The sequence below is a fragment of the Betta splendens genome, chromosome 22, assembly GCF_900634795.4.
Source record: "Betta splendens chromosome 22, fBetSpl5.4, whole genome shotgun sequence".
Lineage (NCBI taxonomy): Eukaryota > Metazoa > Chordata > Actinopteri > Anabantiformes > Osphronemidae > Betta > Betta splendens.
Window position 1 is genome coordinate 7,921,464 of NC_040900.2, and position 19,209 is coordinate 7,940,672.

Genomic DNA, 19,209 nt, shown 5'->3' on the forward strand with positions numbered 1-19,209 from the left:
CCTTACATGTATGTTATAAAACCTCACCTGTGTTTTGTTCGTCTTCACTCTAACATGAAAGCAGCAGCAGTAATAGTAGTAGTGCGCCTTTAATCAGCGTGCGTGCGCGCGCACATGCGTAAAAGCCTAGTAGGTGCCGCGCATGGCATCTCCGAGCCTTCCTGCGCTGCGCTCTGCCGTCCTCTGCCGCTGGGTCGCTGACGATGCGGCGACGAGGCGCTCGTACGTTTGCGTGCGCGGCTTCAACCGCAGTTTAGTTCACAATCCTGAAGTGGAGTGAAGCGGCGGCGGAGCCTGGATGGATGATGGATGGACGGAGCCGCCTCTCGTCGCTCGGACAGCTGTAACGTCGGCGGACGGACGCGTGCGTTCACCGAAGGTGAGAGTGCGGCTGTGAATCACGGAGGAAATATCCCCCTCATTCACCCTGGACCACTTATCCTCCCCATCTGCCGCTGCCGCCGCTGCTGCTGCTGCTGCCGAGGATGATGATGATGATGATGCTTAACGCGACCTGCGCGATTTTCCTCCGGTGTAGGCCAGTTCCCTGCCGCGCTGCTTATTAGAAAAGATGAGCGGCCGTCATTGTTTATGTAGAAATATATATATATAATTATATAGGAATCACGACACAGCAGTCTCACTGCGGAAATAAGGCGAAAACGCCGTTAAATCTGCAATATGGCTGCGTTTGTGCGCTGCCGTCGCTTCAGAAGTGGGTTTTAACTAATGCGGAATTGCTCGCAGCCACAACTGGGGCTCGTGGGAATGGGGGAAGTGAATGGTATGAGCGGAGGGGGAGATGCTGCAGCAGAGTCCTCACGTTGACGCGCGTCAAAGGATGTTGTCATTACCTCGGAGCCGAAGGTGCGGTTACAGCGGAACGCACCTTTACAGGCCCGTAATCACCCCCCGCCTCCTCCTCCCACCGCATCAGAAAGGCTGACATCACAAACCTACTACCGCCTGACATTTATGTGCAACTGAATGAACGCGCTTGACAGAACCCCCCCCCCCCCCCCCCCCCCCTCGCTGGCTCCGGTGTGTGGCGTTCAGCATCCCCTCTCATCTGTGGATTCATTGTCTATGAATTATTAAGGGCTGGATTTTTTTTCCCTTATCTTGTGCAAAAAAAAAAAAAAAAAAAAAAAAGATGAATCTTTTTATTTCCCCTTTGAAGCACTGATCACAGCCACAGAGTTGCCTGCTCATGAATTTCTGCACTTACTTCATAGGATATTTACAAGGCATCGTGTTATTTTGCCTGTCGGTGTGTTTACGAGTCACCTCCCACCAACATGTCTGATTACAGCCTTATTGCCCTGTTCCCGACTTGATGTAGGAAACAACTGGTTGATGATTTGCCACAGTCTTACTTCAACAGCAGGAAATTTACATCTCCCTCGTAGGTTTGTGATTGACAGAGAGAGGGGGAGCTAATGGCAGGACCCCGGGCTCTTTGCTTGCGCTCTGCCGGTCAGCTGATCGCCCTCCTCTCCCGGTCAACGGACCACGTGAACATGAAAGCGATCCAGACATGTTCCGGGCGCCCGCTCCGAGGCCGTGTGGGCCACCCATCACTCGCCGTCCGGCCGCCGTTAAGTGGCTCCTTTGCAGCTCGGCCTGAGTCATCAGCCCACAGGACGCGGCCACTCTCCAACGGGATGTCATGGAGAATCATCATTTGCACAGACCCGGGGGGGGGGGGGGAGTGGGCCACCGGCAGCCCAGCAATATCTCAGCTGGAGGAGACGGGGAGGGAAACAAAAGCCCAAATTGGGAGTTAATTAAGTCCTTGAGAGCGGGAGCGAGGGGAGGTGTTAATTACGCATCTGAAAGTCAGCTGCACATTGACAGCGAGGAACAGCGGCCGCACGGACCGCAACGACGCCCTTCAGTAACTCTGATGCCTTTTTTTCCAGGGGCTTCACTGCGTTTGACACCCAGCCACAGACAGGTAGGCTCCAAACGCTCATCATCACAATGACTGTACTGCCACCGCATTAAAAGCCCCGGTGACGCCTCTGAGGAAATGAATGGAACAGTGACTCCTCTGTTGTTTCAAAGGGAACCTGGAGTAAAGCAGGAAGTCAGACACAACACACTTAATATTCAACAGAAGCTTTTTTGTGTTTCTCCGTTCATTCAAAATGTAAAATTATATTTAATGAATGACTGCTGGGCGTCTGATGTGCCACAGAATGATCGAGGAAGGCAGCAAACGGGGCAAGGCCACAGTGGAGAAGAGGCAGCTCTTCATGGAAATGAGTGAGTGGCGGCCGTGAGGCCTCAAACAGGGGCCGTGTCCCCTCAGTGTCATTGCCTCCACACAAGCTCAGCGAGTCTGTGGATGTTTTGTTTTTTTTCAGGAGCCCAGAACTTCGACGTTATCAGGCTTTCGACCTATAGGACGGCCTGCAAACTCCGGTTCGTGCAGAAGAGATGCAACCGTGAGCATTTAGATTTCTAACATTGCGTGAGCATTAGCGCAAATCCACACTTCATTGATCTCATGGTGTGTGTGTGTGTGTGTGTGTGTGTGTGTGTGTGTGTGTGTGTGTGTGTGTGTGTGTGTGTGTGTGTGTGTGTGTGTGTGTGTGTGTGTGTGTCCGTCCCTCCTTCAGTCCATCTGGTGGACGTGTGGAACATGATCGAAGCCTTTCGCGACAATGGGCTCAACACGTTGGACCACAACGCTGAGATCAACGTGTCCCGGCTGGAGACCATCCTGTCTTCCATCTACTACCAGCTCAACAAGCGGCTGCCCACCACCCACCAGATCAACGTGGAGCAGTCCATCGGGCTGCTGCTCAACTTCATGGTGGCCACCTATGACAGGTACAGAGGCTGTGCTGGATTGAATGGCCTGCACAGGTACAGGTGTTCCTAATGAAGCTATAGGTTCACAGTATTATTGAGCATCTTTGTACCTGTGATTCGGACTGATCGGCTCCGTTCTGCGGTGCTCCGTTATTATTCTCGCTGCCGTATCTCTGGGAAACTCGGTGCAAATGACTGTGTGCAATCACAGGAAGTGGTATCTATCTGTCCCTGAGGTCCAGACTGAATTAGGCAGAAGGGCTTTCATGTACTCTGCTGCCTCCGCCCGGAAGCCGGCGCTAAACGAATGTGGGGCCAAAGCTCGTTCGAAGGCCGACTGAAGACGGGCCGCATGTGTTAATCCGTGACTTGAGGCTTAGGCCGTGATTTTGAACACTTTAGCTCTTCAGCTACCGGTGAATGTCAGCCGCTTAGGGACGATTTCTTTCATCTTTGCAGCGAAAGCCACGGGAAGTTGACGGTTTTCTCAATGAAGGCCATGCTGGCCACAATGTGCGGAGGCAAAATTGTGGACAAACTACGCTGTGAGTATATATTGGACTTGTTTTTATGAATCACTCATCGTAAATTAGCTGGATTTTCCTCAGTGTGCGTGCAGTTGCTCCGGACAACCACACGGGGGCAGCATTGGCGCAGAGACGCATTGCTCATCCAAATGAATGACACTCAGAACGCCCTGTCACGCCGGCTGTCTTGCAGATATCTTCTCACAGATCTCCGACTCGAGTGGAGTCATGGTGTTCGCCAAGTTCGACCAGTTCCTCCGGGAGGTGCTGAAACTCCCCACAGCCGTGTTCGAGGGGCCGTCGTTCGGCTACACGGAGCACTCTGTGCGCACGTGCTTCCCTCAGCAGGTACAGCAGGAGCGCGACTCCCCCCTCTCCTCCCCCGCCTCCCGCACTGTGTGCTCACGTTTGTGTGTTTGCATCTAGAAGAAGATCATCCTGAACACATTTTTGGATGTGTTGATGGCGGATCCACCTCCACAGTGTCTCATATGGCTCCCGCTCATGCACCGACTTGCCAATGTTGAAAACGGTGAGACGCGTCATTTGTGATACTTACAGAGAACGGATCAAAGCTCAGTAAAAAGTCTATTGTTTTAATAAGCGGGTGTGATTTGGTTTTTCCTCATTCAGTCTTCCATCCGGTGGAATGTTCATATTGCCGGAGCGAGAGCATGATGGGTTTCCGGTACCGGTGCCAACAGTGCCATGGCTACCAGCTTTGCCAGAGCTGCTTCTGGCGTGGCCATGCGAATGGTCCCCATAGCAACCAGCACCAAATGAAAGAGCACTCATCCTGGGTAAGCGGCGCTCACGTCAGACTCATGATGAATCTCTGTGAATACGAGGGATGATTCTACATCTACCTGCATCTTCAGTCCTCTTCAGTCCAAGAGGGTTTTTAAGTGCTTTCAGTCATTTTGGCAAATGAAATTATATCGACTAAGTGTTTGATGCCGCTGCATCTCCCTAAAACTTAATCATTACCTTGTAAATGTGGAACGTGGCCTTCGACGTGGAGACACGTCTGAAGGCCTTTTTGAGGGTCAAGGTGTGATTTTAGGGCTGAGGTTAGAATTGAGGTGTGTGTGTGTGTGTGTGTGTGTGTGTGTGTGTGTGTGTGTGTGTGTGTGTGTGTGTGTATGACGCGCCTGAGAGCACAAAACAGAAAACATCATCGGAAATAAGAAAATCTTCTATCTATCTTTAGGGGCTAGTTGGTGTAAATTGTACTTTTAGAAAACATGCCGGTTCATCGTCTACCACAAAAATGTCATGGAAGATAAGACAATTATGTTCTAATAACTCATACATGACAAAAAAACGCTTGGCCCAGTTGTATGAATGACTCACCAAGCAGCTTTACCCCCCTCTGATCCTTTTTACAGAAGTCTCCGGCCAAAAAGCTGAGCCACGCCATCAGTAAATCTCTGGGCTGCGTCCCGATCGGCGAGCCGCCGCACCCCGTGTTCCCCGAGCAGGCGGAGCGGCCGCAGGAGCTGGCCCACACCGTGTAAGTGCCGCCTCCGGAGCGTCCGCAGCCTCCGGTGTCACCGATGAGAGGAGCCCGGCTGATTTATGGATTAATAACGCGCCGGGGCCGAGGCCGCTCCTCATCCATAGTCTGTTCTTGTCATGTAGCTGTCTCCATCCGTCCCATTTCGCCGTCTCTACATGACTAAGTGCCGTTGCCCGAGGATGTCAACCCCCTCATTATTTACTAATGTGGGGCCGCTGATATATAATGTGATATACAGTGGCCACTGCCGATGAGAGCGTGGTCGTCCTCATCAGTCTGGAACAGGGACGCGGGTGTAAATCCCACGCGCCAGGCTCAGAGGCGCCTGGAAGTCATTACAGGCCATGCGTTATATTCCTGCGCCCTCATTTACATTTGGGCTGAGGAATAGCACGGGTTCCATCATCACTTCCACCACTGAGAAGCAGCATAGTAGCGAGCTTCAGCCGCGCCCCACGCGTTCAGGCTGATGCTCGCATTTGCATAACTTTCCATTCCGTGGCCGCGGAGAGCCGAGCGTCGACCCGGATGTTTTCCTCCGGCCCAGAGATGAGGCGATTGGATTAGTCCGCGCCGCGTAAGCTGCGTAGCATGAAATTACATCACACAAGTAGATTAATATTGACTGAGATCAAATTTGCGGCTGCGGCGCTGGTGTCGGACGATGGAGGCTGGACGCGGGGATCGCTGTTGTTGGTTGGATTGGATTTGATCGCGCCAGGGCCTCGGCCCCTAATCCTTTCATTCAGGAGAACGTTGATGAACTGGACGGATTTCTTCTCACTTTTCATATCTGAGTCTGATCTTGTCCTGACTCTGGTGGAAACGCCAACACAAATAGCTGTTAAAATCCTGCTCATGCATCAATATTGACAATCAATACTAATAATAGCAGTGATGTGGGAATGACACTCACTGGGTCATTCTTCATAAATGCACTCACGCCTTTTGATGTTTATGATCCATTTTTCAGTCTGACTGCAGAACTGTTCGTTTGTGTTGTTGTGCTTTCTTGCACTTCAGTAAACGGCCTCCTGCTCTTCCCCTCTGGTCATTTGGCTCAGATTTACTCTGTAGATCTTTTGGAGACATTCCAGGAACTTCCTGCTCCAAAGCGTCTCCTTTAGGACTTGTCTGCTCTCTAAATGAGGTTTAATCTCCTGGAAAGCGATGTGTGGATGTGCTCTGACCTTCAGGTCGGGACCAGTGACCTCCAGGACCTGCTTGTATCCGCCTGTGTTTCTATTGTTACGTGTGACGCAGGACGGCTCCGTGTCGCCTGTCCCCGTCTTTGACGATGGTAGAAAGGCTATTTTCAGTCGCGGAAGCGTTTGTGTTTTCATTAGTGGGTGATGGTTGAATAGCGCCTGTCATGCCGTGAAAAGATGTTTTTTTTTTTAAGCCCGACAACCTTTTGAGGATGCGCATTCATGTGCGATTAGCATTGGCTGAGATTTAAAGGTGCTGCATTCAACTGTGCACGTCCAGAAGATGACAAGGACACACACACACACACACACACACACACACACACACACACACACACACACACACACACACACACAGAATACTTCCTGTTTTATGGTTTATGGTGAACGTAGCGGTGAATATAGTTATTATCTGTCTAACATTCTCAGGCTGATTTCCCTGATGGCTACAGAAATCCTCCCCAAACCAGATCCCTTGGATAATTATTCGGAAAACTGCCAATCCTCCATTTTCCGTCTTCTCCCACTCTGTTTTTATAGATCATACATAGAGAGAACGAGAGATATAGACAGAGATCCACCGAGTAACCTAAAAGTAGTTCGGCTTCTGTCCTGATGAGTGCGTGTGCGACGCGGAGTCATCCATCAGCGTGGTCTCTCAGGTGTGTGTGTGTGTGGGGGGGGGATGAGTGAGTAATAATGGCAGAATCAGGGTAGAGCGTCAGGTTTGATCAACGCTCCCACATCAAGCCGACGCGACTCTCCGAGTCTCCAGCGCCCATTCGCAGCTGTTTTGATGCCGTCTGAAAACATTTCCTGGCATTCTGAAAGCAGGAGCGAACGAAGAGCTGCGCTGTGAATTATTCCCTCAGCTCAGACTGTCAGGGAGAGTGTCTGGGACTGTTTGGGAGAGACGTTATAGGTTTGGATGCACTGTCGCCTCAGCAAAGTTGAAACCTTCAGCTTCTATACTCTCAGACTGAGCACAGTGACAACAGGCATCTTGCATAGTTTGCGTTAAAGTAGAAAAAACAATATATTGCAAAAATCTGTGTCTTATGTTAAATATTTAGCAGCCGCTCTCTAAAACGTCTCTTCCTGTTCCACATCTTATTACATGAAGTCCATCAGTGTCAGATGGAGGAGAACAGGCATTTAATTCACTTTTTTGTGAGCTTCAGACAGAAGCTGCTCCTTGTTGATGTCTTATTTTTAGCTGCATCCATTGTCGCCTGAAATAAGGTGAATGAGTGCGCGTGCAGCACTACGGCACTTAATTTGTCTGCGCCTCCGCCGAGTGCCGAGTAAAAAGACGGGGGCGCGCATTGTCATTTGGCGCACGCAGGTAGCGCGAGGCTTAGCGCAGTGCAGCCCTTGATCTCCTAGAACCTAAATGTTCTAGGAGACGGTTCGTCTGCGTTTGACCTCGGGGGCCGACGGAGCGCACGTGACCTTAATCAGCTGTTCGAGTCAGTGAGCCGCGAGGCCGCGAGCGCTGACGCCCGGATGCGTGTTACTTTACTGTCCAACGTCAGTGGTGGAAGAGGAGAGATGATTATTCATAGGGCGGATGTGAAGAGCTCTGACTTATGTAACAGCTGAGATCTGTCAATGCACGAATAACGTTTTGTCCAGAAAGGAGGATTTCTTCCCTTTTGCTTTTTAGATGTGGTGATTGAGGAGTTTACAGCAAACAGCATTCCCCTAATTTCCAGCGTGCGCTGATATGAGAGCGGCAGAGCGAGAGCGGGGAGGTTGAGAGAGAGAGAGAGAGAGAGAGAGAGAGAGAGAGAGAGAGAGCGAGAGAGGCGACGTCGTCACGGCGTCACGTGACCGCCGAGTTTCCTTGGAGACAGCAGCAGTGTAGTGCGTTGAGATGCTCGCTCGCCCGCTCGGCTGAGGGCAGATTAGGAATCTGGCGACAGCGGCGCTCGGATGTGTTTTTCCAGCCGGGCACGTGCTCTCTCCCCCCGCAGAGGTAAGTGCGACGCCGCGTCCGCCGCCCCGGAGCGCTCCTCCAGCCGCCGTCACACGACGCGCAGCGGATGAGATGTAAACACTTTTCACGTGGACGTGTCCGTAAAGGAGACTCCAGGGAAGCGCGTGCGGCTTCGACAGCTTTTACTATTTTAACCGTAGGGCTTGAAACACGGGAATGAGGCTGCGTTTGTTATAGCTTATAAATACTATACTGTGGTTTTCTTTAAAATTTGAACAGTGCTAAAGCAAAATGAATGAATAAATGAGGCTGCAAACGATTAGTAGATAATTAGTGGATCTGTGATTATGCTGCTACTTTGCTTCCGTTTTGTTTTCTCCTGTGTTCTCTGGTCTGAGAGATGCTGACGGTTCAAATAAGAATGACGCGCCACCAAAGATGTAGGCTAATAACTAAATGTCCTGCAGCTGCGCGACGCGGATGCAGCGAGTGGCTCCGCGCTGCTGAAACGTGAAGCTTCGGAGCACCTGAGACGAGCTGCGTGATATTTCAGTCCCCGCTAATGAGTCGCTGTGACTCGGGCCTCGGCGAGCTCGCTGGGGCCGCTGATTCAGCCGCCAGATGGGCCCCGAAGCTTTGTTTACGCTCACAAATTACCCCTGCACACACACACACACACACACACACACACACACACACACACACACACACACACACACACACACACACACACACACACACACACAAAGTCACCTTTCCCAGTTTCTCCCACTCGTCCAGTTTAATTAGACTTCTCATCCGCCGTTGCTGCTCTCGCTAATGTTAATTAGTTTTAATCCAATGCCCTGAAACACATTTCAATTACTGGGAAAAGTCAATTATTTATAACAATTTAAGGTCGTCTCGAGCAAAACGTGTTGCCTGTTTTGTGCACCACCTCCTCCTCTCCCCCGCTTGTGCATTTGGATGAAATTGAAGTCAGGATCGCTGATTCATGATAATTAATACAATGCAAATGCCTTCTCTCCCCGCGCTGATGAGCGTCACGGCGTCTGCACCGTAGCATTAAAGGCCTGTGATCTTGTCTTTTAGTCAGACCAAGGCAGCGGCCGGCAACACGAACGACACAATGCTCATGTCCTCCGGGACTCCGACTCCCACTAAAAGGTAAGCGTTGTGTAGAAGACGAAGGTTACACACATGCGAAACGGGCCCTTTGAATCCCACAGCACTCGGTCTGAGCATCAGTGGAAACGCACACTTGACGCACGTGTTCGCATCCGAGCAGCGTGTGTGTATTTATAAAGGACGTTTCTCCTCCTCAAATGGCTGATTGGACAGATGGACTAGGATAGAACTGGAGCCCGGTCGAGCCCTAACCACAGGGAGGTTATGAATGATAACGGAGATGGGCTCAATTCTCCTTTTGCTTATCTCTCCACCACATCTTTGTGCAGATGTGTGTGTTGCCGTTCAGCACACATAGAGGTGTAAGAGGCAGGGATTGTTTCTGTGGGATGGACTCAGGCAGCCGGAGGGGACGCGCTGCAAATAAACACCCATCACGGCTACGCTGAGCCCTGAAATGGGTATTTTTAATCATAAAAGCATCCTCCAACGGAGTGAGTCAGGCCATTAATAAAATGACATCACACTCCGGTGAGAGAGGGGCGATCTAGCGCTGATGGAAGGTTTCCCCTGTGTGTTTGGGAGGATAGGACTCCAACAAGCAGCGAGCAGGTTGAATTTCCCATCGAGATGGACTTTATTCCTCGCACGGTGGCGAACGATGCCTCGCGCCCACGTCGGTGAAGGTCGTGGGAAGGTGTCGCGTGTGGGAGAGGAGGACGACGCCTCCCCCGAGGCCGTAACGAAGACGCCCGATAACCTTTGCCTCGACACTTTACCGCGTGAGTCACGGCGGCTCTGGGAGCACGTGCACAGACGACTCCGGAGCTGTCGCGTGTCGGACGGAAGTTGCGCGTTAAATCTCTGCGATGAATGGAGCGTTTGGGTAAATGCTGCTACAGCGTAGATGTGGAGGTGAATTAGTGAAAGAGAAGGACGGTTTACGACTGTGCTGCTTTGGCACGAGTCAAACACGTCACTGCTGAATAATGCAGAAGTCCTCGTGGCGCTGCCTCAGATTCCACTCGTTATGTCACAGACAAGACGAACGTGTGTGTGACGTCAGAGCCGAGTGAGAAGGCGATAATGTGACGTCACCAAGCGATCGGCTTCCGTCCAAACGTCACATATGGAATCAGAAAACAATGAATCTTCAAAATGATGTAACGATATGAAAGGTTTTGTTTCCGCAGCCAAGAGGTGGGAACGAACCAGTCTAATTAATTTAGCGCGTGTCCGAAAGACCAATCGATGATTTCCTTTCCCAAGTTTCTGTCTGACGTAACGTCACCCGAAATGATCACTGACAGAAACGCGTCATTTTCTACAGAAAACGCAGACGCAAGAATCGGTTGCAAAAGTAATTAAAGAGCAACGTCGCAGATTTTACGCAGGTATTAGACGAAGCCGTCTCGCCGCTAAATCCTTCCTGCTTTGATCTCAATAATTCAAAGTCGCAGGATGCTCTGGGACACGTCGCCGGTGATGTTTCCAGATGTCGTCAGGTGCTTTTGGTTTCGGAGACGCTGACCTGCGTCCGACCTGCTCCTTGATCTATGAATGTCTGTCTGCCTTTAGCCCCGATGCTCAGGCTCCAGGTTCCATGAGGTCGTTTAAAGCAGGTTTGATTTCGGTGACGTCTTCTTATAGTAAGAGGAGCAACAGGTGACATGAAATTCTCACCTTTAAACTATTATAAATCCCTAAATTAAATAATAGCTTCCTATTACGCAGAACTATTTTATGTTTTATATATTTAATATTTTTCCGAGACAAATTGACCCAGCGGTGTCTCAGATGTTGCATTTGCTTAAAAATAGGCTTCAGATGTGCCCTGAAAACGAAACCGGGAGCGTTGCCAGATCAGGAGGGCTTCGAGGCGTTTCCTGCATCTTTATTCAATCCCTGGCACAGATTCTCCCCAGAGCGGCTGCAGCCGGAGGATTCAGGTCGACGCTGCAGAGCACGTGGGGTCAGCGCGTTCCGCGAGCCGACCCACGCCGCGCCTCGATGTCTGTGGATGTACCGCTTCAGTGGGAGCAGCCTCCGGAGCGTCCGTGTTTCAGCCCGAGGACCGGGGCTGTCAATTATTCACAATGTCCCATTTAGACGTTTTTTTTAACATTTCCCTCAAAACACGCGTGTTTGTGGATTGAATTTTGCGTTCAGTTGAGTCCGGTGACACCACCCTGCCGTAGGTCAAGGCATCTGCCAAATATTTTAAGATGCGATAAGAAAGCCCTTAAAATAAGCGGCTAAAACTATCTCACTCCGGCAGCTTTTTTTCCTAATCGAGCTTAAAGAAAGATAAGAAACGTGAATTTAAAGGCTGCTTCGCCTGGGCCGCGGAGCCCGCGGGGACCGTTGGTTGTTGATGCGGCGCGTTTGAAGTCCGATTGGGTTTAACGGCCTCAATCATCCTCTCGCGCGCACTCCGCTCAGAGCTGGAGACCTCTCCGCTGCAGCCGCGGCATATGTCCCGTCGTCTGTCCACGCCACATGCCACACCCACGACCACTTAAAGCCCCGTGCCTTGTTAGACGGTCCAGTGAGTGATGAAATGCCCAGAACGGACCCTGGCACCGGCGCCGTTCCGTTTGGCATCCGGTGATGTCTCTGATCTGTCACGCTTCATGGCCGCCACCAATTATCTCAGTCTGTCTGTCAACACTCCAGTCAAAACCATGTGTCGTTTATTAAGGTCGCTGAAGTTCTTCTGATGCAAATCCGTATAAATATAATCAGTTTGAGCCGCTTCTCCTCTTCTGTGACATTAATGAGTGCTGTGTGTGTGTGTGTGTGTGTGTGCGTATGCGTGTGCGTGTGTTGTGCGTGTGTGTGTGTGCATGTGTGTGTGTTGTGTGTGTGTGCGTGCGTGTGTGCGTGCGTGTTGTGCGTGCGTGTGCGCGTGTGTGTGCATGGGTGTGTGTGTGTGCGTGCGCGTGTCGGTGTGTGTTGTGCGTGTGGGCAGTGTCTTGGAGAGTCCCAGCAGGCTGGATGAGGAGCACCGCCTCATCGCCCGCTATGCTGCCCGTCTGGCGGCCGAGGCCGGCAACTCCACGGTGAGTGTCCCGCAGTCGCACGACGAGTGAGCGTGGGGCGCCGTTACAAGAGCCAATTAATAACGGACCACCACAATAATGACACTGCGCTACAACTGTCGAATCCTGAACCAGAGACAGAGGAGACTTTGTTGACTTTTGACTTTTACTGTGAATTCTGATCCATACGCAATTAAAACACAAGCATCAGAGTCACCAGCGCTCCTTCTGTTCAAGCCACTCTGACCATTCTGTCTTTCAGCAACAGTGTCCTCCCACGGACCTGAGTTTCAACTTCGACGCCAATAAGCAGCAGAGGCAGCTGATTGCAGAGCTGGAGAACAAGAACAGGTACGGCCTCTCACAGCATCGCGTTGTACGTTTTGGGTGAACAGTTGCAGTTCGCAGGCGCTTGCGTGCCAGGCTGCACACCTGCTCCTCCGACGCTCCATCACTGTGCTGTCGCCCCACAGGGAAATCCTCCAGGAGATCCAGAGGCTGCGCCTGGAGCACGAGCAGGCGTCTCAGCCCACGCCGGAGAAGGCCCAGCAGAACCCCACGCTGCTGACCGAGCTGCGGCTCCTCAGGTAGCGGTCGCCTTGGCGACGAGCGGAACCGGGACCAATGTGTCGGAGCGAGTGTAGCGGGCGGCGCCGCAGGGCTGCTTTGTTTATATGGGTCGAAGCCGTTCCTCAAGTAGAAATAACGTCTGCCTAATTCAGGAGGGTGTTTTTGAATTGGATCAGCGGCGGCGCCGGCATTCATCACGCTGACAGGACACTCGGGCCCTTGGGTTCAGTTCTTGAAACAGACTCGCCCTGAGAAGACATTTGTTAAGCACTTGTTGCCCTGAATGACTCCTTGTTTAACTTGTCTGCCCTAAATAATGAATCAAAAACAAATTACATAGAGCACATCTGTCCTCCTCATGTCTCTATTTGTCTGGCTAATTTCTATTATATCTTTAACCTGGAAACCTGTTCAGCTCCTGCAGCTGCTTTAAGTTCAAAAGTCCTTATAATGCAGTTACACGCAGTGAACACCAGAGGGAAACGACGAGCTCCTCTCAGACAGAGAAGGTCAATAATTTAACCCTTTAGTCAGTAGGTCCAGGTGCAAAGTGCAGTGTTGAACCTGCGCCACCTGTTTGTCATTCAAACGCGAACGTCTGAACGTAGATTATCACACGCTCGATTGGCTCCAGAACCCGCAATTAACACCCAGCGGGTCCAGTCCTGAGCGATGGACGCGCCCGCTGGCTCAGAATAATCCAGCTCCACTCTGTGCTGTCGTGCCGCAGACACCGGAAGGACGAGCTGGAGCGGCGCATGTCGGCCCTGCAGGAGAGCCGACGGGAGCTGATGGTGCAGCTGGAGGGACTCATGCGGCTGCTGAAGGTGAGACGGCCGCCCGTTCGGCACCCGGCCTTTCGGGAGCGCAGCCTGCTCGTCCTTTGCACACAGTTGGAAAACTCCTTTCTCCTTTTTTCTTCCCCTGCTTTAATTCTGTTGCTTTGGCTCTCTGTGCTCTCTCTCTCTCTCTCCCTGTTTCTGCTCACCTTTGCCGGCTGATAGGATGAGGAGCAGAAGCAGGCTGTAAGTTGCCCTTAATTCAGTTTGCAAGGCTCAATACCTCCAGACCCCCTCCCTTCAAACAGATGTGATGTAGGTGCTGTGTGTGATACGTTTGCAGGAGGATGTTAGGGAGGGTTCCACTAACTGGGTTACTCTGATCCAGCCCTTTTATCGGACAAAAGTCCAACCACAGGCTGAAACCCAGGCTTTGAAAGCGGCCTCCTCAGGTCACAAGTGGAGGGAGCCGCGCTTTTCTTAGCCCAAATGTGGGGGAGCGGCTGCTTTCATCGGCGCCGACGACCTCCCTCCATCTGCCGCCTGCCTGGCCGCGGGCCACGGGCCACGGGCCACGGGCCGGGCCCTGCACCAGTCCAGAAACACACAGCTCCTTTCTCTGGGCTCAGCACCGGCCCAGTCCCCGCTCACACATGAAGCGAAGGCGGACGACGGAGACCCGGAATAGCCGGTTCTGAAAGTTGCTTTGTTGATTAGATTAATTGGATTTACCCGGTCTTTGAACCCGTCCCAGCCAGACGTGACTAATACATAATACAGTAGCAGGAGTGTGAGTGCAAAACCTTGGGACATGCGGTGATGCGGCGTGTTTGTATGTTGCAGTCCCAGTCTGGAGGCTCCCCTCACTCCTCCCCCAGCCACGGCGCCGGCTGCTCCATGCCCATGCCCATACGCTCCACCTCGGCCGGGTCCACCCCCACTCACACGCCGCAGGACTGCCTGGCGGGGGTGGGGGGGGACGTTCTGGAGGCCTTCGCTCAGGGTGAGTCTGCACCGGACGCGAAGAGAGGCTACCCTCGAAGCGACGGGCGTTTTTAATGTGCCACCTGTTCCCCAGGTGTCCCTCGGAACCTGCGGAACGATCTGTTAGTCGCTGCTGATTCAATCACGAACACCATGTCGTCGCTGGTGAAGGAGCTGCACTCAGGTCAGCGCGCGTCGCACGTTCCACTCATCTGAGTGTAGGTCCGGTTGCTGTCTTTGCGCCGTTGTCAGAGATCGCCGTCACTGAAATCTCAGGTTTTCTCTTTAAAGTAGACGACGGAGGAGAGGAGGAGGAGACCAGCATGAGGAACGGTGGAGACAGAGGTCAGTCAAAGGGCAGCACATGCTCAAAGTCTGTCAGTACTGTATGGTCATGATGTCACTCACACAAGGAGTCATGGTAACCATAACAGGGCTGAAAACACCAACATGTTATAATTCTCAGGTTCTCACAGGACAATTGGGATCAAGCCAAGCAGTCGTCAGATAATGGGATGATAAACTGATGATGAACTTTAAAGTTATCCAGTTATTACTACATAAATAGTAGCTACAGCTAATTGTTTGTTAATTGCTTGGTCCGGAGGAGATGGCCGCAGAGAAATATTTGCTCTGCAGCCAAGAACACATATTTAGCTTTTTTATAATGAGCTGCTACGGCTCTGCAGCCACAATTAGCAAGGTGGCGGGTTGCCATGTTGTTTGGGTGTGTTTTTAAAGGAACTCAGGCTGCCTTCCGTCACTAAATCCTGTGTGTGTGTGTGTGTGTGTGTGTGTGTGTGTGTGTGTGTGTGTGTGTGTGTGTGTGTGTGTGTGTGTGTGTGTGCAGGCACACTGAGAGTACAGAAGCACTGAGGGGAAGTGAACGCCACCCACGTCCTGCAGGACAGACAGTCATCAACTGGGAAGAATCAGTAATAACAACAACCCCCCCCCCCCCCCCCCCCCCCCCCCCCTCCTCCCTGGCATTAGCACGTAGAGTAATGCATGCTGTAATCTAACAGGATTTCACTATGTGAAAAAAAAGTTTCTTCGCACCTTGCAGGGAGCAAGATGTGACTAATTAGCGAGTGTGTATTTTGTCCTGCTGTAATTAGCCCATGATTTCCCTCCGGACTGCTAAGGAATGACTCGCTGTGCTGCTCCCCCCCCCCGTCCCCGTCCGCTGCAGCAGCTCATTGTGTAAATACCACAGTGCACGGGCCCCCGACTCGCAGACGGTGGCCTCCTGTCGTCCCACGTCCCCCGTCGTTGCTTTCGTATGATCAGCGCTGATATTCCTCGCTACGTCGGATCGTTCCCTTTTTTTTACACGCCGTCGCACTCGCGTCTGACTTCCGAGACTGCACCATGCTATGCCAGCTCTCCGTGGAGTTCACGGTGACACGTTGGAGGGGGGGGGTCCCGCCGTGTCCCCCCTCAAAACTCATGTTGAGCTCGTTTTCCTTCAGATTCCGTATCCTGGTCATTTTGCTAAACTGTGTAAAAAATGTAAAGCAAATACTAGCATCCAGCTACAGCTTAAAGTCCCAGTACTGTATGTGCTATTAAAGGCAAGAGCTCAGAAAACCCCTGTGTGCAGCCACGGCCTCATGTGAACCCACAACCTATCGTTATGATTCAGTGCCTGCTTTGCCTTAAAGCTCTTTGACTCGCTGATTTCATCTGTTTTGCACTGAGGGTCAAACCAAACAAGCAAATTGAAAAACAACCAAACTAAATGTCTGTTGTCTCACGTTCACCCAGAAATAAGCAAGAAGCTCTGTAATATTAATGTGCGGTATATTCTGGCACAACTTATTCATAATGGTACTTCAAATCTAATGCCCAGCTGTTTGTATCATTGCTGCCTGAGGATGCGCGTCCACAGCTTTCCCTCGCTCCAGAATACTGTGGACGTGTGAACACACTCCCTGAGTCACACACTGTTCTGCTGCTACTGTGCTCTCCGCGAGCCACCTTTGCAAATAAGAGGGCTGTGCACATAGAAGCCGGGGGCAACTCCTGCACACAATAACGTCTCGGGAACCGAACCGCCTGAAGGTCATGGTGACACTCAGCAGAGCTCGGTGCCGCCTTCTGAAATAGCTGGTAGCTTCAGTCCTAGCGCGTAGTGAAGCACCTCGGGTCGTTTGTCGTAACGACCTCAGCTGCTGAGTTCTATTAAATGTACACATATATGTGAAGGTGCAGGGAGGGTCAGGATGTAGGAAGTGCTTGGATAGTTTTATTTAGCCAATAAAGTCATGAAAACGTTTAGGTGCTCAGGGACTGCAGAGCGACTCCAGGGGAAATGTGCTTATAGGCAGAGGAGTAAAGGGTCAAAGGTCAGGGGTTCGTCTTACTTTGGAATGGAACTCTTAGAAGCAGCAAGATTGACCGTGGATTATAAAAACGACAAGTTATTCTGAAGTGCTATTTGGTGATGCATGATGTTGAATATAGTTTGTCCGTGCGTGAGTTTGTGTCTTTCACGGGTCTGTCTGTCGCCGAGGTAGCCGTCGAGCGCGATGGATGTTCATCCTCGAGGCAACGTTACCTTCACACGTTTTGTCTTCTGGTTCAAGGCTCTTTGTCGTTCGGCATATTAATGAGCGCTGACTGAATGTGATGCAGTAGTAAAGGCCTGGAGGCAGTAATGGAGGAGCCGAAACCACAGAAACTCTTGTAGAGTGCACTGATCCTATAAAGAAGGCTTCAGTATCCTGTTACAGCGTTGGGACGAGGCTCCTCTGTAATTATTGTTCTAAATGTGATGGTTTCGATTTTCAGTTCTTTGTTCTTCTCTATGTTAATATTATTGTTGGAGTTCTGGTTTACAGTATTAGTGGTGCAGTCGTTGTAATGAGTTCGTCGAAACACACGCGCACACTCACAGCTGCCCAGATGTTGAGTCGCACGAGCCGGCGCACAAACCCCGAACGGTCGTGGATCAAAGGCTTCGCGCGACCGCTGCTTGTCAGAAAGTTTGTCTTATTTTGGTCGGAAAGTTCCCGGACGGTCGACGACGCAGATGACCGTCTTCCCCTTTATTCTGTGTGCGCGCTTGAATGCAAAAACGTTTCTGTTCTTTCGGTTCGTGCCTGTAGCTTGTTCTGTGAAGTGCTGTGTACAAATAACCACTCAGCAAATGAGCTGCTCTGTCAGCTTGTATGTCAACGTTTCGGTCTGTGACTTCGAAGTATTTATTTATTTATTTACTTATTTATTGGGGGGGGGGGGGGGGCTTCGCCTTTACATTCGTGCCAAAAACCGTCATACCGTCATACAGACTACAGGCATATGCATCGGAGCACATCTGCATCGGTGCGTCGTCGTTGCTTCGCGGAACGCCTGGTTTTGCCGCTGCTGGAATCTGTCAGACACATTTAATATTTAACAAAGATACATTCCAGGTGCACTGATGTGCGGAGGCAATACTGTGTGTCCTGCAAGACCGCGCTCGGGGCTGCAACGAACGATGCGCCGCCGGTCGAGCAGAGGCGCACACGCTGATGATCCTTTAAGTGTCTGCAGAGAGACAACGTGCATAGAACGCTCCCCTGACGTCTGCTGGTGCGCGTGTTCTGTACAGTTATGCTTCTCATGTTGATTTAACGCAACATTGTTTTATGTCACAGAGCCACTTGTCTTTTGTAAATACATCAAATGTGTGATATATTAAAGACATTTAAATTATGACTGAGGCCGTCTGTTACTGATTATTCCTGAAGCATCCTGTGTCAAAGTGCGTCCAAGCATCTGCAGAACATAACTGTAATAAATACCGTAGGAGGTCATATTAAGGTAAACGTTCCAATATAAATATGTTTTAGATCACCAGGATGCAAAACTTGAACCGTGATTCTGTTTTCTGCTTCTTGACCTTCATTTCTTGTTGCTCCAGGCCAGACATGGTGGTATATGTATGCAGGTGAGATGGGCTCCTGACCTGAACAGGCTCCTCTGTGGGTTAGTAGGATGAGACAGAGAGCAGGTTGTGCTGCTCTTCCCTGCGAGTCCTGCTATGGCGCCTGTCCTCAGGGGAACCGTCTGCAAAGAGGAAACGCTGCTGCTGCTGCTGCTGCACTGAGATCAGTGAACCACATTCTCCTGATCTCCTGCTACACGCATTTGATTGCAAAAAGTCACCAGTAGAGAGGCTTTTTATGAGTCACCTGGGTCAGACTTGGAAATGCTGCACGTCGGAGGAGGTAATTTTACAGCGAGAGCACCGAAAGGAATAAGTGAGGAGTTCATGAGCTCTATGGAGGCTGTGACATGTGTGGCCTTGCATCACATTTATTTCTTTGTCATTGCAGGACATACAAAATGGTTCTCCTCCAATGCAACACTATGCAACATTGATATGTTATTAGTTTTTCGGAAATAAATTATCTGTTGTGATGGAGGGACGTCCAGTCGGGGATCAGATGTGATTGAAGGGATCATAGTGAAGTTGCATCCCATAATAATATATTGTGCAGAACTATACAAAACCATAGAAAGAGGCAAAACGCATTCCTTAGTAATGAGAAAGAAACGTCGGTGTCAAACACACACAACTATGTTAACATTCCATATGGGGCCTGTGGTGTAATTACGGAGGTCTGTGCAGTGTGCAAAGAACACAAATGTCAGCAGAAGCCACTCTGCAGCACATGAAGTGCTGACCACATGACCACAATGTATGT

General features: G+C 51.0%; 1 protein-coding gene across 12 annotated transcripts; it reads left to right on the forward strand.

Annotated features, from left to right (window-relative positions):
- The first annotated feature begins 127 nt into the window (after positions 1–127).
- dtnbb (dystrobrevin, beta b) lies at positions 128–18,217 on the forward strand. 12 transcript variants are annotated; one of them, XM_055505985.1, is made up of 20 exons: positions 129–379; positions 1,923–1,957; positions 2,201–2,268; positions 2,370–2,450; positions 2,625–2,838; positions 3,280–3,365; positions 3,541–3,695; positions 3,774–3,879; positions 3,981–4,147; positions 4,736–4,860; positions 9,106–9,180; positions 12,113–12,203; positions 12,445–12,533; positions 12,656–12,769; positions 13,483–13,579; positions 13,757–13,777; positions 14,375–14,534; positions 14,610–14,699; positions 14,810–14,860; positions 15,366–15,514. In XM_055505985.1, the coding sequence occupies exons 3-20, from the start codon at positions 2,202–2,204 to the stop codon at positions 15,389–15,391; spliced, it is 1,815 nt and encodes a 604-aa protein (XP_055361960.1). In that variant the 5' UTR covers positions 129–379; positions 1,923–1,957; position 2,201; the 3' UTR covers positions 15,392–15,514. The 12 variants fall into 12 exon arrangements, with proteins under 12 accessions (XP_055361966.1, XP_055361960.1, XP_055361963.1 ...); XM_055505988.1 differs by having other exon boundaries at positions 12,451–12,533; XM_029139377.3 differs by having other exon boundaries at positions 130–379; positions 14,807–14,860.
- Positions 18,218–19,209: the final 992 nt, after the last annotated feature.

Excerpts from the sequence above, each read along its gene's own strand:
- dtnbb (XM_029139378.3), top strand. The coding sequence starts at position 2,202 with ATGATCGAGGAAGGCAGCAAACGGGGCAAGGCCACAGTGGAGAAGAGG. Across the intron at positions 13,580-13,756 it reads GACTCATGCGGCTGCTGAAG|GATGAGGAGCAGAAGCAGGC; the intron begins GTGAGACGGCCG and ends GCCGGCTGATAG. Across the intron at positions 14,865-15,365 it reads AACGGTGGAGACAGAGGTCA|GCACACTGAGAGTACAGAAG; the intron begins GTCAAAGGGCAG and ends GTGTGTGTGCAG.